The sequence below is a fragment of the Thamnophis sirtalis genome, unplaced genomic scaffold (genome assembly GCF_051295495.1).
Source record: "Thamnophis sirtalis isolate CommonGarterSnake01/CBP01778 unplaced genomic scaffold, rThaSir2_p1.2 scaffold_2, whole genome shotgun sequence".
NCBI lineage: Eukaryota > Metazoa > Chordata > Lepidosauria > Squamata > Natricidae > Thamnophis > Thamnophis sirtalis.
In genome coordinates, this window is record NW_028261382.1 from 26,042,033 (window position 1) to 26,059,139 (window position 17,107).

General features: G+C 48.9%; 1 protein-coding gene across 2 annotated transcripts; it reads right to left on the reverse strand.

Moving 5' to 3' along the window:
• Positions 1-283: 283 nt before the first annotated feature.
• On the reverse strand, positions 284-16,771 carry INPP5E (inositol polyphosphate-5-phosphatase E). 2 transcript variants are annotated; one of them, XM_087704501.1, is made up of 11 exons: positions 16,672-16,771; positions 12,992-13,825; positions 11,319-11,442; positions 10,394-10,491; positions 9,761-9,885; positions 9,401-9,520; positions 8,459-8,566; positions 6,953-7,114; positions 3,849-3,964; positions 2,193-2,329; positions 284-1,128 (listed from the first exon to the last, which is right to left on the reverse strand). In XM_087704501.1, exons 2-11 carry the CDS (start codon positions 13,729-13,731, stop codon positions 996-998), a joined length of 1,863 nt encoding a protein of 620 aa, XP_087560627.1. In that variant the 5' UTR covers positions 13,732-13,825; positions 16,672-16,771; the 3' UTR covers positions 284-995. The 2 variants fall into 2 exon arrangements, with proteins under 2 accessions (XP_087560627.1, XP_087560628.1); XM_087704502.1 differs by lacking the exons at positions 10,394-10,491; positions 11,319-11,442.
• Between the last annotated feature and the right edge of the window lie 336 nt (positions 16,772-17,107).

Sequence of the window (17,107 nt, forward strand, 5' to 3'; positions counted from 1 at the left end):
GAGGAACTCTGGGAGTTGAAGTCCACAAGTCTTAAAAGTTGCCACGGTTGGAGACCCCTGCTCTGGGAATGAGCCCTTTGCCACAACCCAGCTCTACAAGCAATGTGTATGTTATACATCTACATTCTGAATCTTACAATTAATGCTTAATTATGTATCCTAAAGGGGAAACGTGTATTGCATGTTGAAAATACTGGACTTCCATTGATGAGGATTTAAATTAGCTCCAGGTAGGAATACAAGCATATCAGCAGTACAGAGATTGAAGAACACTTGGGACACATTTTAAAAGTTCTGGATCATCCTTTTATTTCAAGGAATTGCAAACTGAAACACAATCCAGGAAAATGATGAAGGGGAAAACATTTCTTAACTATCAACTGTTGGCATTGGCTAAAAATTGGCCTTTGCTATTGAAAATACTGATTTTTGCAGCCAGTCAAGGCTGTGTGTTGAGTGAAACTGGTTTCCACTATTTCTTAAGTTAATGGATTTTTTAAAAAATGTAGTTGGTGGAAGCTGGCTTGTCTTATAGACTCCAATGCTGGTGCTTTCTGAGTCTTCCCTTGCCCATCTGGCATTTCAGGGACCTTTCTAGAATTCTTAGGAAAAATGTTGGTTTGTGGGACCAAATTAGACTAATTCAGCTGCAGGTGAACAAAACAAAGCTTAGAGAATGTGTTCCTTTGTTCCCAAGGTATGATCCTCAGAAAACCTAAGAAATGTTTGTGGCTGGTGTAAATGCCAACACCCTGCAGGTTTACTTTCCTCAAGCAACAGGATACAGGAACAACGGCCTGTCGAGCAGGAAGAAGCTCCACGCTTGGTAAATCTTGATCCCTTGGCTGCCCAGCCGTTCCCAGCCTCAAAGAGCTCTTCGCTTTTGGGGCCCTGTGGAAGCCCCTCCCCAGCCTGGTTTCAGAGAATGCGCTGAAGGAGACCTGGTCCACAAGCCCTTCCACTCGCCCCAGAAGTTCTCGGGTTAATGGATTTGGTCAGGAAACAGAACAGACGGCGCTGGATTTCTGGTTTTTCACAGCTTGTTTTTTCTGAAGCTGCCTCTTGCTCCGTCTCTTTATGCCAATCAAATAAAGTTCTCGATCAAACAGGCCTGCAGCCAGTGGGATGCTGTGGGTGAAGGGGACAAAGCACACACCAGCTGGTGAAAATTTAAACAAACCTATATTGTGTTACAATCTGGGGGGGGGGGCATTCCAATGGGCATCCTGATTTTGCCTCACTTCCATCTTTGCACGGCCTGGAAGCACCAGCGGTAATTGGATTAAAGCACCAGTTTCTCCCCACCCCCACCCCTTAATTGGGTCGGTAACCTTTCCACAGAATGTGGCCTGCTGTGCAATGGCCCAGATGCCAAAATGAAAATGTCTTCAAAAAGAAATGACCACAAGACTGTACAAAATCTTTCTAGGCTTGGCTCCTGTGAGATTCTGAATAGCGAAGAAGAAGAGCTACAAATACAGAGCCCTGCATTCTCTTAGGTAGAGGCTAGAGACCCTGCATAAAGGGGTGGGTTTCATATCCGTCCCTTGAGCCCCCGTTGTTAAGGACGAAGGGCAGTTCAGCGGGAGAGCCCAGGTATGGGGTGGCTGAGGGCTCTCTGCCTTCTCACAGGTAGGTTGGTCTAGTTCAGACCGGTGGTTTCATCCCAATGCAGAGCCAAAGCCTCAATCCTCCTCAGCTCCTGATCCCAGCCCTGAGGGACAAAGGCTGCCATCTGGCTTCATCACCCAGCCTCCGAGTCAGGGATGGCTCACCTTTTGGGCGTCAATGTGCCAAAACCATCTGCACCCATAATGCAATGCCCCACTTGGAAGGCTGCCTGCACCAGCCTGGAAGCCAAAACGGGCCAAGGGACCCCCCCCCCCCTAAAATGCAATCTGATCCCCCACCCCCCTCTAAGCACGTTCCCTACCTGCGACCCAATCCCTGCGCATGTGTGGCAGAGACCCGAAGACCAGCTGGCTGGTGGGAGGCACGCACATGCACGGTGGAGCTGGGCTGAGGCGACAGCTGGTGTGCCCAGAGAGGAGGCTGTGTGCCACCTGTGCCATGCATGCCATAGGTTTGCCATCCCAGCTCCAAGTCACAGCTCAGACCAAAGTGTTGCAATGCAGGCCCAATTGGGAGGACGAAGCCTTTTCAAAAGGCCCCTCAAGGAGAGCCCTACTCACTTGTCCCTCCCAGGTCTCACTTTGACACGGAACAAGCCATACACAGGGCGGTGATCGGACGTCCTGATCCCAAAGCAGGCCGAGTACTTCACAGCATGGATCTCATTTGGGTGGCGGCTTCGATAGATGACCCGGTCCTGGAAAAGAGATCCAAGATTAGCAGAGCTCCCCTGACAAACCTAACTAGAAAGGCTCTCTTGCTCCTAGGCAAACAGATCTCCCTTAGATCTCTGGCGCAGGGGCCTCCCAGAAGGTGTGACAGTGGAGATCCCTACCCAGGTAGGAGAACACCGCCTCGGGCGCTGCAGAACCTCGTCTCAGACCTGGAATATTTCAGGCCTGCTACACGTTCTACTCTGGGAAAATGGGAGGGGGGATTATACAGAGTATATGGGTGATGTGTAGCCATAACAACCTTCTTTCTCAGAAAGTCAAGGTCACTTTGTCCCTGCACCTGGACGGAGGTGGATGAGAGGAATCTTTCCTCGTGGCAATGAAGGATTGGACCATGGGATGGACGTGGGTGTTGGGGTAGGGTCTTGGAACTTTCAACTAGGTGGGAAAACCTGGAAGCTCTCAGATTTGTGTTTTTCCAGATGTGCGAACGTGACATCTCTAATAAAGTGGAACTTTGAGGAAACTCAAGCCTTGGGATTTTCTTCCGTTGGGGGTGTTTTTTTGAACCCTGACACCTCGAGCTGCCGTGGATGTAACTTTGGGGAAAGAGCTTTGAGATCTTCCATTATTGTTTTTAAGCGAGGTGAGCTTAATTTGCCATGTTTCTTCCCTGTCCCTGGAACACGGAGTATTATGCCAGCTTCAGGCAGGCAAGGAGATGGGAAGCTTCCTTTTCTGGAATAAAGGAGGGAAGGAGCCACATGTAAAAGATGAGGACAATGCTTAAGGGAGCCATTCTGAAGTTTGAAGAGGCACAGTAAGATAACGCCTCTGGTGGCTTCAGGAATGTGTCCATGCTCTTCTCTTGGCGCAATACAGACGGCAGAACTAGAGTCACTTGACAGGGGAGATGGGTGGCATGAAAATTGAATGAATAAATGAAGCAAACTCATGGGTTTCTCACTTTCTCGCCCAATGCCTTTCACCACTAGACCAAATCAGCTCTTGCAGAAGGAAAAGGTAACCCAAGGAAGTCATCTCTGTATCATTTACATGACTTCTTCATCCCAAAGCCTCTGGGCCAGTGCAGGCAAGCTTTTTGGGCCAAAGGGTCCTGTATATGTAGCGGTTGAGGGGGGGGGGGGACTTCCACGCTCACACTCTCCCTCGGGTGCACACAGCCTTCGGAGGCAGGAAGTTCTCTTCCCTCAAAGCAGATTTTTTTGGGGGGGAGGGGTGGGGCATGGCTGAAGCCTTCTCATCTATCACAGAATCTTTTGGTACCCGAGTGGAGCTGAGGCTTGGGGGAAAGGTATGTTTAATGAAGTAGACCCTCCCATTCCATCTCCCTCCTCGTCCTACTTTACTCTGGGCCAGTTTGCTAACCAATTGAGCGGCAGGCAGGGTGGGTGGAAGAAAGGCTAGCCTGCCTGTGGGAATTTGGGGGCAGAACGGTAGGCTTCAGTTTGCCCTTTTCTGCTGGAGGGGCTCCTTGGGGAGGGGGGAGGCCTGGTTTCTTGCTGCCTGCCAAACCCTTACCGTATATGAAGGTGTCCTCTGCTTGGAGGTTGTGTCATAGGTGTCCTGTCCAACGTCAAACTTGTAGGAAGGACGGAAAAAGATGGGGGCCTCTTGGAACCCCTTAAATAGAGAACCTGTGCAAAGGGCAGACCAGGCAAGTCAAAGGGCTGGACCCTAAAATCCCAGCATTAAGGAGGCCCCGAGACGCCCTGCCATTACGTGCCAGGGGCTGCAGTGAGCTGGCAAATGGAGGATGCCGGAACCACAATCTCGGGCGAAAGGCTTTAGTAACACGGATCAAGGTAAAAAGCCTCCCAGGCAGATGGAGTCAGTGAGCCAAGGTGGTGCTGGGTTGGAAGGCCTCTCCCACCACCCCAACTCCACCATCACCCCAGTCCCTTCTGACAGGTCACCAGTCTCCGCCCTCAGGCTGTGGCTAAATCAAATGTGGGTGTAATCAACTGGGTATGGTTTAATAACAATAACCCCCCCCCCAAAAAAAAACCTGGAAATGAGCAAGAGGCGAAGCCTCGATGTATGACAATAGGGACTAGAACCATTTGTCATTAAATGGGATAGTCATTATGTGAGTTACCATCTGGCTGCACCCAATTTTACGACTTTTACTAAGGTATTTAAGCAAATCACTATGGTAATTAACAGATTAACAGAGCTGGAAGGGACCTTGTAGGTCATCTAGTCCAACCCCCCACCCAAGCAGGAGACCCTACATCATTTCTGACAGATTAAGTGAGGTATCAGGCTTGAGACTTGCAACTTTTCCTTCCGGTTTCCGCCTTCCCTCTTGTAAGTGAAGGACTCTCTGTATACACGCTTAATGTTGCAAGGAATGGGTCTGCCTTTTAGCTAGCAAAAGCTCCGTGGGTACTTAATCATAGTGAACATACAGAACACAGAATAACAGTTGAAGGGACCTTGGAGGTCGTCTAGTCCAACCCTCTGCTCAAGCAAGAGTCCTTACACCATCCCAGACAAATGGCTGTCCAATCTCTTCTTAAGATATCCAGTGATGGAGCACCTATAACCTCTGGAGGGAAGTTGTCCCACTGATTAATTGTTCTCACTTTCAGGAAATTCTCCTTAATTCTAGATCGGATCGGTCTTTGTTAAGCCTCCACCTGTTACTTCTTGTCTTGCCCTCAGGTGCTTTGGAGAATAGGTTGGCCCCTTCTTCCTTGGGACAGCCTCTCAAATAATGAAAGACTGCCACCATGTCACCTCTTCTCTTTGTTAAATGTTAAGACTCTACATATTCCCAGTTCCCGCAACTGTTCATCCTAAGGTTTTGCCTCCAGTCCCCTAATCGTCTTCGTTGCTCTTCTCTACAATCTCTTAATCAATGATGTAGATGAGTGGGTAGGAGAATTCAACACATTTGCAGATGCCAAGATAAGGGGAATAGCTAATAGCCATCTTCCAGACATGAGATTTAGATGGATTTTAACAGATTTGAGTTGGCAATAGCAATAGCAGTTAGACTTATATACTGCTTCATAGGGCTTTCAGCCCTCTCTAAGCGGTTTACAGAGTCAGCATATTGCCCCCACAGTCTGGGTCCTCATTTCACCCACCTCGGAAGGATGGAAGGCTGAGTCAACCTTAGCCGGTGACATCTGAACCGCCGAGCTGCAGATAGCAGTCAGCTAAAGTGGCCTGCAGTACTGCACTCTAACCACTGCGCCACCTCGGCTACAAGATGTAGTTCAGTGGTAAGAACTAGGCAGGGGAAAAAACCAAATCTATAGGTGGTACCTAGGGCAACAGGAGTAACTGTGCAAAGAATCTAGGTATCTCAATTGAAGTATGAGACAGCCGTGTGCTGCCCCCACCAAAAAAAGCCAATGCAACCCTTGGCTGCATCATTAGAGGGGTAGCACCCAAATCATGAGGCGTGACAGGACTGCTTATTAGTGAGGCCACACTGGGAATATTGCTGCCAATTCTGGTCATCACAATTTTTAAAAAAAGACACGGAGACTTCTGAAAGTGTGGCCGAGAAGAGCAACAAAGACTTTAAGGGGTCTACAGGATACATTGCAGGAGGAAGAGTTCAGGGAAATGGCTACATCTAGTCTAACGAAGAGAAGAATCAGGGGCAACCTGACAGCTGCCTTCTGGTACACGGGCAGCTGCCGCAGAGAGAGGGGGATGGACTTGCTCGCCAGAGCTCCCGAGGGGAGGGCAAGAAGCCTGGGTGGGAAGCTCGTAAAAGAGACAGGCAACCTGGAACTAAGGAGCGGCTTCCTGACAGTGAGAATAAAACCAGTGGAATGGCTCCCTTCCAGGATTTATGGCTGCTCCATCACTGGAGGGTTTCAAGAAAAGTTTGGACAACCATTTGCCCAGGATGATCATAAACTCTTCTGCTATGGGCAGCGGATTGGACCAGAAGATCTCCGAGGGCCCTTCCAGTCCTATGCTTCTGTCTGGCTGTCATGAACTAGAATGCACGGGGATTAACAAGATATGCAAAAACAGTATGTGTGTGTGTGTGTGTGTCTATCTGTCTGTCTGTCTATTATCTATCTCTCTGTGTCTATTACATATCTATCTGTCTGTTTGTCTGTCTATTATCTATCTACCTACCTACCCGTAAATAAATAGTAATCCCTTAAAGAAAAAAAAACAACCTAAGAAATCCTGACCAATGCTCCTTGGGAGAGCTCTTTCTTTAGCACCTTCCCAAAAGGGAGGGAGCAAGCTTGACCCCCAAGAGGTCCTCCTACTGAAAGAAACTGCTCTGGACCTCATCACCCTCCATGGAAAAGAGATTCTGCCCAGGGCATCTTCCAGGACAACTGAGGTGGCTGAGTTAATTCTCTTCTGCGGTCATCGGGGCTCCAAAGGTCAAAAGCAGCCCTCTAAATTGCACTCAGAAACCAAGCAGGAGTTGTGGAGCATCAAAGGGGCCACTGCCTTTTTGAGAGGGGTGGAGGCAAACCTGTGGTGCCGAGACTGCAGGAAGGGGCACAACTGGCACACAGCTGCAGTTTTGGGCTCTGTAACTCTTATTGCATGGATCAAGACTTTTGGGGAGGAAGGGGGGGGGGAAGAGGCTGGCTCCTGCAAAAGCACATGGGAAATGGGAAGGGGCTCCTCACCAGTCTGCATTTCCTTCCGCAGCTGGTCATGCTGCAGCAGCACCGACACGTCCAGGTCCTGGTCGTGGTTGAGGATCTGCTCTATCACCTCCCGGTCCTCATTCAGGCGGAAGTTGAAGTCTCCGAACCAGAAGACGTGGTCGAAGCGGCTCGTGACGTCAGCTGCAGAAGAGCAAGCGAAGGAGGGGGAAGTGAGTGGAGGGGAGCCCACGGCAGCAAGGCAAAGCCTTCTTCCCTGACCATCTGCACCGAGTTCCTGGGCACCTGAGGTTGACCAAGGGGCCTTAAGGGTGATATTCATCCCATTCAAAGGTTGCCAACAGGGCAACCGAAACTAAAACCACTTCAGGTCTGAACTGTAGAGAGAGTCCTCGATTTAGGACCACATTTGAGCCCAATATTTCTGTTGATAAACCAGTTTTTGACTTCTGTGTGATTTTACGACCATTTGTGCCACAGTGCTTACGTGAATCACCGCAGCTGTTACGTTAGCCACATGATTACTGTGTGAATGTGGCTTCCCCCATTGGCTTTCCTTGTCAGAAGGGCACAAAAGTGACCCCAGGACACTCAACTGTCACAAAGACCTGCCAGTTGCAAAGGGTCTGGATTTTGCTCACATGGCCATGGGGAAGCTGCATCAGCCATCAGTCACTTTTTCAGTGCTGCTGTAAGTTCAGACAGTCACTAAACAAATGGTTGCAAGTCAAGGACTATCTAAATTCTGAATTTCTGTGTGACTTCATTACAGTTTTTGAAACATAGGGACTATAATCTTCCACCATCTGCCTGCCCTGGTTGCTAATCTCAGCAACTTTGAAATGCATGGATTTCAATTCCCAGAATTCTTAGCTATTCCCTTGCTGGTTGGGGAATTCTGGGGTTAATCTGGAATTATTTATTGGCCAAGTGTGAGACTGGACATACAAGGGATTTATTTGGTGCATAAAAGATATAAGTGATAAACCATGATCAGAGTCATCGTAAAAATACATTCATCATAAAACATAAGACACAACACTTAATGATAGTCACAGGATACTAAATAAGCATAAATCAACATAAGTCATACTAGGAAACTAAACAAACAATATAAACCGTAAAGAGACAAGCAACAAAGTTACAGTCATAAGTAAAAAAGGAGATAGGCAATATGGGATAGGATGAAAAGAATCATAGTAATACTTAATAAATAGTTTGACAGAGTGTTGTGGGAATTAGTTTTGTTTAGCGGAGTGATGGCATGGGCCAAAAACTGTCATCACTAAATAAATCCCTAAATAAAGCCCACTCATCTCGAAACTGCACAGATTGGGAAACGTTGGCTGTTCCCTCTAAAGTCCGATTTTAATTGCTGGGACCCATCATTTTGTGCCCAGGCCAAATCAGTGACTTTCCAGAACACAAACTTTCTTTCGGGGGCATCGTGATGGCGGTTATTTATTTGAAAGAGAAAGTGACAAACACAGAGTGAAAGCAACATTTTCCAAGTGCCGAGTTACTCACAGGAATTCGATCGATAGGGGTTGGTATCTGGAATATTTCTGGGCAGCGAAAGAGCCTGGATGGTTTTGTGGTAATCCAGGAGCCTCTCACTGACTTTGCCGTCTCCAGCTGAAAGAAAAGAAGGCTACTTAGGGCAGGTTGGAACCCAACACAGCAGCTTCCACTGGAAACCACTTTGGTTAGTTAGTTTACTTTGTCACTGCACCTCATACAATGAAATTAAATGCCATCTTCAGTGTACATTATACATAATAAAGGTATAAAAATAAAAATACACATCCTTTAGATTCTATACAACTGAATTAAAACCCCTGATATTGCAATTAATATTGCACTACACAGTAGAATTCAATATAGTTATTGCTCTGGGGTAGAAGTTGTTTTTCGGCCTACTTGCCCTTGTTTTTATTGTCCTGCACCATCTGCCAGATGGAAATAGTTCAAAAAAATAGTTCTCACTGTCAGAAAAATTATCCTTATTTCCAGGTGGAATCTCTCCTTGTTCAGTTTCCATCCATTGTTCCTTGTCTGGCCTTTGGGTGCTTGGGAGAATAGCTTGACCCCCTTCCTCCTCTCTGTGGCAGCCCCTCAAGTATTGGAAGATTGCTATCCTGCCTCCTCTGGTCCTTCTCTTCCCTAGACCAGCCATGTCCAGTTTCTGCAACCCTTCATCCTACGTTTGAGCCTCCAGTCCCCTAATCTGCTGCATGATTGTGGACTCCCAAAAGCCTTGGGACTATCAAGGGGGGAGAATGTCTCATGCTATCCATTCCTTTGAAGACTTTCTGCAATAACTCCACATAGCTTAACTTACTTGCATTCAACTGGGACCAGAGCATAAAGCAAGTCGTTCGACTGGCGTACCTGTTTACACAGCTTTGGGGAATAAACACCTACTCTGATTCCAAGGGAGACGCAAGCGGAACTTGGGGAGGTACTCACAGGTAAAATGGGAAGTGATGAAAAGGAAGGACGTGCCGAAGAACGTGAAGCAAATTCCCAGCGCACCCTTGGTCTTGAACTGAGACACGATGCGCGTGGTCACTGTGGCATATTCCACCTCTGTGGGAAGAGAGAAGCGGCACGGCCTGTCAAGGAGGCTCAGACCAGATGGGGATAGACCTTCTCCTCAATACCTGGGGTGGAAAATGCTGCAATTTAATGAAGGCCTTCAGTTCCGCCTTCTAAGCCTGCAGCTTTCTTCCCACCAAATAAAAACAAGGCTGTCTGGCGATTCAGCAACATTCCCATGGTAGAAGCAACTGAAAAGGCCACACGGGATTCATCGCTGGCCGGGCCTACCTGAGCAAAACCAGATGAGGTCCCTTCGCAGGAAGAAGGCCAGGTAAAGGACCCCGTGAGCAGCTGCGTAAGACATGACGTACTGGGGGCCCAGCGTTGTCTGCAGGCGAATCTCCCACTCTCGCCTGCAGAAAGAAAGCAAAGCCAATTGGCCACTCGGTCCTGGAGCAGCTCGGAGGTCAGCAGGCCTAATCCAAACTCAGAAAGGACTTCTGGGCCCCAGTCAGGCTGATTCAGAGGACACAGGATCGCCCGGAAGCACTCATCATTCGCACTCGCTCCGTGTGGTTGGGACCCTCCGCTTGGCTCCCAATTCCTGGCAGGGAACGGCCCACCTGCACTCTTCTCCCGAATGCTGGCCTCTGGTCACGCCCGCTGAAGTGAAGAGGGAAGGAGAAGACGGGACTAAGATTGCCAAGGGAGCCCTGGCAGCCTTCGCCCAAAGTTCTGCCTCATTGCAAAAGAGGGCTTGCGACAGCCTTACCCCATGGAGGGTGGTGATCATACTTGTAGTGTGGGGATACTCAGGAGGAAAGAGGAAGGAAGGAAGGAAGGAAGGAAGGAAGGAAGGATACATGAAAGGAGGAAGGGAGGAAGGATCCCTCAGCTACAAAGATGCTTCTGTTTCCATACCTATCTGGACAGCCTTCTTGGATCCCTATCACATACATGTCCTGTGCATAATCGGGCTCAGACGGCAACAGGAAGTCATCCAGCACCTCAGGGAGCTCCTGCAAGAAAAAAAATGACCTTCCCAATTGTAGAGGAGCCCCACAGGCCGACTGGGGGGCTCTAGCTGCCAACAAGAAATGATACAGGGGGTCAAATCCATTTTTTCTGCCTGCAGGATGCAAACACTTTTTCTGTTCACCTGAGTTGGAATTCAGAAAATGGACAAATTACTTAATCCACGTTATTTGGAGAATTAAGGTGACTCTGCTTCTCCTGCTATCCTTGGCACTACTTGTGAAATGATGCACAAATACTTATTTCAGGTACAAAGCATTCTAACAAGGACAACTTCAAGTCCCATCTGTAAAGTGGCAAAAACAAAAGAATCCCACAAGGAAAGGCTCCCGTTTTCTTTTGTTTTCTCACCCACAGATCACCTCTAGAAAGCTGGACTAACCCATCTGCTTCTTTCCACTCTTTTATTACATTTCCCAGAAAAAAAATGGTTTGTGGAAGAAAAGCTGAAAGGGATTAGAAAACACTCCGTGTCTGGGAATGGAGGAGCTGCAAGTGGATTTATGGATCCAAGACTGCTGGTTAGTCCCGACAGGTTGCACATATCCTCACTGAACATGCTTCCAAATCGTTTGCATTAAAATATGCACTTGACATGCAAAATTAGAATCACTTGCCAGAAATATCTGCAGAGTTCATGGTGTAAAAGGGCAAGTGTGCAGTAATGTTTTCCCAGGGAGAAAAGTTTGTGTGAGCCCGACCTGCCAATTCTGTAGGCCAAGCTGAGCTGAGCCTTCATTTTTTCCTCCTGGACTTTCCTATGAAAACTTCTGGTGGTTAGAGAAGGACCGTGACCCCCTCACTTCCTCACCTTCTGGCCCTGCATGTTCCAGGTGGCTACAAAGATGCCAATGTTGCGATCAGGAAAATACCGGTTCAGCTCTTCTGCTCCCAGGAGGGCACCACTAGCAAGAAGGCTGCCTTCCAAGTAGCTTCTGTAGAAAAGGATATTCTGTTTTGTTGCGTTGAGACAATCTACAGGGAAGGTTGATAGGCTTGACTTACCTGTGGAAAGTCAACTAAGGCTGAACTCAGGAGTCAGAAGCCAAAAGGGGAAGAAAGGAGGAGGTGAGCCAGGCCCTTCTTAGCTCCAAAGTCTCAGGGTAGCTGTGGAAAAGTGCTCCCCTGAAAAAGCTCCGCTGGCACTGGAGTGATATGGGAAGGGGGGAGACGGGGGGGGGGGGGGGAAGAGACCCAGAGAGAGGTCTTCTTCAGTTCAGTGAGAGGCGGCAGTTACAATGCTCAGGAGGACAAACTCAAATCATGAAGCCCACTGGGGGGATGGGGGTGGGACAATCCTTATCTCCACATTTAACCTCCCTTGACAAGGCCCTTGCCAAATGAGCAGGGAAGGGTAAAGTTCCCCTGAAAGATTAAAGCACCGTTGGGACCACCGTGACCTGGAGGGCTGAGAATCTCTACAGACCCAAGTGTGAAGTTGTGTTCAAAGATCATGGACAGAATTTTTGCTAGAAGAACAATGTTGCGCCACACGCAGAGCCGTCCTTTCTCCCTGTTATTAAACCCGGTCACCAGGGATGGTGGGTCTCCCTGAGGCACTTTTTAAAGCCCTCCCAACCTGTGCAAAGTAGAGCTGGGTGGCTAGCCACTCTTTCCTTCCCCATTCTCCCGACCCAAAGCCTGGAATGGGAGGGGTGGGCAAGAAAAGATATACTGCAATGCAATCAGGATTATTCCACGATAAACAGGTTCTCTAACCCATGAACAGCTCACTTCTGCTAGTTTTCTACCTTAACCATGGATGGCTGCATGCACCTGAAGGACAAAACAGCCACTGAAATATGGTGCCCTCCTGTTATCAAGGAGCCTCTCTAGGACTTGGCCTCGATTTTAGAGAGGGACAGGCTAGTCCATCCCACAGTCAGTGGTTCCTAGACAGGGAGGCTCCTCAGAGCTAGCTCAGTGGTGTCAGAAGTCATTTTATCATGGATTTCTCCTTTCTCAAGATGAAAAAAGTGTCCTATTCCTGATGAATACAAAACAGCCTTCTTTCTACAGAAAGATCAGCAAAACAGCAACAGGGGCTTCCTCCTCACAGGCTACCCTATCCTTCTGTTGGCAACTCCAAGGCTGAAGCTGAGCTAGCGATCCTTCTCTTTATGCCAGGGATCTAAGCAGCTGGGCTGGGAAGGCAGGGCGGAGTAGTGTGTACGTAAACAGCACTATCTCTGCAGACAGATAACTTTCTGAAGAAGAGTAAGCAAAATCTTATCATCTAAAAGCTACACACTGAAAACTGACAGGGATTTAACATCAACATTAGTGGGGGAGGGGAGTATTAGGTTGCTGCTAAAGCATCCTTCTAAGAACCCCCCCCCACACACACACAATTTTCCGTTTCCGCATTCAGATTTCCTTAAACAAAGACGAATTTGTCTTAAAAAAATTGCAAAGGCCATGTCCATATTGGAGCGGGGGGGGGGGATTGCCACCCTCATGGTCCCTCTGACCCAAGATACACACCTGTTTCTCACGTCGGTGATCCGGATGGGGGCCAGTAGGCTGAAGGTCGATTTGGTGGAGGCGGCCAAGCAGTGTTCGCAAGCCATTCCCCGGCTCTGAAGCTGCGTGTCGCTCCAGCTGCTGCCTGCTCTTGGAAGCCCCCTCCAGGAGCCCAACTTGTACTCCGCGCAATCTGGGTCAATCCTATTAGTTGTCCTCAGAGAAGGAAAGGAGCCCTCAAGTTCCAGAGGAGGTGGAGGCTGGGAGGCCAAGACCTTGGACAACTTCCGGGGTGAAGCTGAAAGGCTGGGTCTGCTTTGGCTGAGGTGGGGACCCTCGGAGCCTGGGTTCAAGTCATGCCGAGGCTGGAGATGGCGGTGGTTGCCGCTGGAGGCGCCTTCCTGCTTGGTGGGGCTCTCTCCCTGGAAAGACCCATCGGAGGAGCCCCCCTCAGTGGAATCAACCGAATTCCCTTGATTCATTCTGAAAGGCCTCCTCCTCCTCCGCCAGATCAGTTCGTCCAGAGACGACGTCCGCTCCAGCCTCGGTTTACGGGGAGGCTTTGGAGTGAATGACTTGAGCCCAGCTGGGGCTTGGGATCCTTCTAACTGCAGTCTGAAAGGATCGTTGGAAAAGGGGAGCTTGGTTTCTGGGGGGTCCTCGGAGAGATGGTCCCCACTGCTGCCTGCCTCTTGCCTTGCAGAGCAGCTCTCCTCCTTTGGCTGCAAGATTTGGGGCCCATCGCTTGAGAGGTGCTCCATTGTCTGCTAGGAGAATCCATGAGATGCACCAACTAGGAAGAAGTCAAAGAGCCACTCTTTCTTACTAGCCAAGTTTCCATCTTAGAGGAAAAACCTGAAGAGGAATATGAGGGGAAAATGGTCAGGGAAGGAACCCTAAAAGTGCTAGCCAAGCTGGTGTGGCCCTTTGTGTTGCCCCTGGAAACGTTAATGATTGAGATTAGCCAAGCCTTCTGTTTTAATTGCAAAAGTTTGAGACCACCCAATGGATCCACTGATGTGCCTAGTATTAGTTGGGTCATTCCCATTTTAAAAATCAGAGGTTCATGAAACAAATCAGAATTGTAGGAAATTATTATTAGAGTAGATTCATCTGGAAGAACACTATTCACCTCATGATTAACTTGGTGATGATGAAAATCCCTTAAATAGTTTATACACAGCCTTTAAAAGAAACTAGTTTATACTCAGCAAAGTATCAGATGTAAAGACAGGGATATCGAAGTGGGAAAAACACATATATGGCTGCAATCACAATTGCAACCATAAATGTTATCAATACACAATTGGTAACGGAGCACCGAAGAACTCACAGAGTACTAGAAAAGAGCTGACATGATTTCCATCTTCAAAAGAGGGTGGGGGGAAATGGGTCCAGGAAACTACAGAATGGGAATACTTGGGAAAATGCTAGAAAAGATAATCAAGCAATGAATCAGCAAACACCTAAAGGCAAGCAAAGTTATAACCTGAAGCCAAAATGGGTTTGTCAAACCCACATCATGTCAGACAAATCTTATTGCATTCTTTGACAAAGTGGCTAAATTAGACCACTGAAATGCTGTGGACATAATTTACTTGGATTTCAGTAAAGTATTTGATAGACCACAACCTACTACTCGATAAGATAGAAAAAGATAGTATCATCAGACGGATTTGTAAGTGGCTGACCAACCACACTCAATGTGTAGTCCTGAAGGGAAGTCTGCAGTGCGGGTTTGGGCTAATACTCTTCATAAAGGATTTAGATGAGGAAATAGAAGGGGAACTCATCAAATTTGCAGAGGACACTAAGAAAGATCTTGACAGACTTGAACACCGGGTCCCATCTAACAAAAAGAAATTCAATAGTGAGAAAAGTAAGGTTTTAGGCAGGTAAAATCAAATGTAGAGGTACGGAATAGGTAGAAGCTGGCTCAACAGCATTAAGAGGAACAGTGAGAGTGATGCAGGAGTTTTAGAAGACAACCATTTAAGTAAGAGCCAGCAGTGTGCTGCAGTTACCCAAAAAAGCCAATTAACAGAATCAAGATCACATGAAGGGTTAGTACCACTTTATAAGTGGTAAGATCACACTTGAAATGCTGCATCCATTTTTGGTCGCCACGCAGAGACTCTAGAAAGAGTGCAGAGAAGAGCAACCAGGATGATGAGGGGACTGGAAGCTAAAACAAATGAAGAACGGTTGCAGGAACTGGGCCTGGCTAGTCTAAGGAAGAGAAGGACCGTGATAGCAGTAGTCCCAGCTACAAAGAAGAGGAAAGTCAACCTATTTTCCAAAGCACCAGAAAACAGGACTAGAATCAAGGAATGGAAATTCACCCAGGAAAGCAGCAACCTGGAATCAAGGAGAAACGTCCTGACATCGAGAACAATCAACCAATGGAATAGCTTCCCTCCAGAAGTTGTGGGCGCTCCATCATTGACAGATTTTAAGAAGAAACTGGACAGCCATTTGTCTGAAATTGGATAATGTCTCTTGCTTGAGCAGAGGGGTTGGACTAGAAGACCTCCAAGGTCCCTTCCAATCCTGTTATTCTGTTAATGCATTTTCTGGACTGACCCTTGGATCTCTATGGCAGCTCAACTGCAGGAAAAGGATGAAATGTGTCTCCTAGACACAGGACTCAAGATCAGCAACCATAGATACTTTCCGCATTGTTGCAATTTGTCCTCAGCAATTTCAGGAGGAAGAGCAGGGTTACTTAGACCCTAATCCAGCCCAGTTGCAATACAGACTTACAACAGTTCACTTAATGACCATTACAATGGCAGTGAAAAAAGAGACTTACGACACTTATGAGCCTTGCAGCATCCCCATGGTCCCATGATCAAAATTCAGAAGCTTGGCAACTGACTTTTATTTATGACGGTCCCAGTGTCCTGGGGCCACACAATTCCCTTTTTCGACCGTCAAGGGGGAAGCCTGATTCACTTAACAACCCGGTTACTCATTTAAGAACTGCAGTGATTCACTTAACTTCACAATTAACCAACCGTAGCCAGGGAGGTCATAAAACGGGGCCAAACTCACTTAACAAGGAGCCTGCTTGCCGACAGGAACTTGGGGCTCTCTTCTGGCCGTTAAGTCGGGGACTGCCTGTGACCCTCTTTTTTGCCTTCTTCCAAAGACTGAGGGGGGGGGAGTGTGAAGTTGAGGGGGGGGGAGACTACAGGAAGTGAAAGAGACGGGTGGGGGAAGGGCAGAGCTGAACTCAGCCCCCTTCAGCAGCAGGAGGGTCACCAATGGGGGCAAGAAAATGGGGGGAGGGGGGAACAAGCCTGGGGAGGCTTATAAGAGCCCCTCCCTCTTCCCTCGCAGCTAGCAAAGCCTGGGAAGGGAGGGCAACGGGGTCCCCGAATCCACCCCCCTCCTCAAAGATCCTTCAGGGATCTCTCTCCACCACCCAAAGTTCAAAGGGGGGGGGCGCTACCATACAAATCCCCTCTCCTCATGATGAAGGGCCCATCATCCACGGCAGGGACGGAAAAGGTTCCTAAGGGGGGGCTTGGGGTTCTTTCCCTTGATCTGTGAGGGGGGGCGCTCAAAATGAAGGGAAGGAAGTGAGGGAACGAACGCCAGAAAAGCGAAATAATGTAGAACCGCCAAAGTTGAGGAGGCCGCGCGCCCCCAACCACCCCCTTCAGCCCCCGTCCCCCGAAGGCAGGCGGGCGGCCTACCTCGCAGGGTCGTTGTGCGGCAGCCTCTCGCCGCGCCAGGCCTATCCCGTCGTCGAGGCCGTGGCTCCTCCCCTTACCAACGGCCGCCACGCGCGCGGGGGTACGCGTGCGCACGCTCCCTCCTCGCCCCGCCCCTTCAGCGCGTTGCTATGACGCCCCGCAACATCAGCGCGTTGCCATGGCGCCCGGCGGTTCCTCCCTGCCGCCGCCTCGGAACCGGATGGGCGGGGGGAGGCGCAGGCGCTGCAGCTGTGAAGCCACAACTGGGTCCTCCCCCTCCTTCACACACACAAACACACACACAGCGAGAGGCCGTGGGGTCCTGGGTGAGGAGGGAGGCTCCTTTCCTTCTGGTTGGGCATCCTGGCATAGGAGGGGTCTCCCCCCCCCGCCCGATCTTTACAGGGATTCCTCGACTTACGACCACAATGGAGCC

Bases quoted from the DNA above. Each gene is read 5' to 3' on its own strand.
- INPP5E (XM_087704501.1), bottom strand. From the start codon at position 13,731: ATGGAGCACCTCTCAAGCGATGGGCCCCAAATCTTGCAGCCAAAGGAG. The intron at 9,521-9,760 runs GTAGGCCCGGCC...CTCTTCCCACAG, and splicing joins CCTCATCTGGTTTTGCTCAG to AGGTGGAATATGCCACAGTG. The intron at 1,129-2,192 runs GTGAGTAGGGCT...CTTCACCCACAG, and splicing joins GTGAGACCTGGGAGGGACAA to CATCCCACTGGCTGCAGGCC.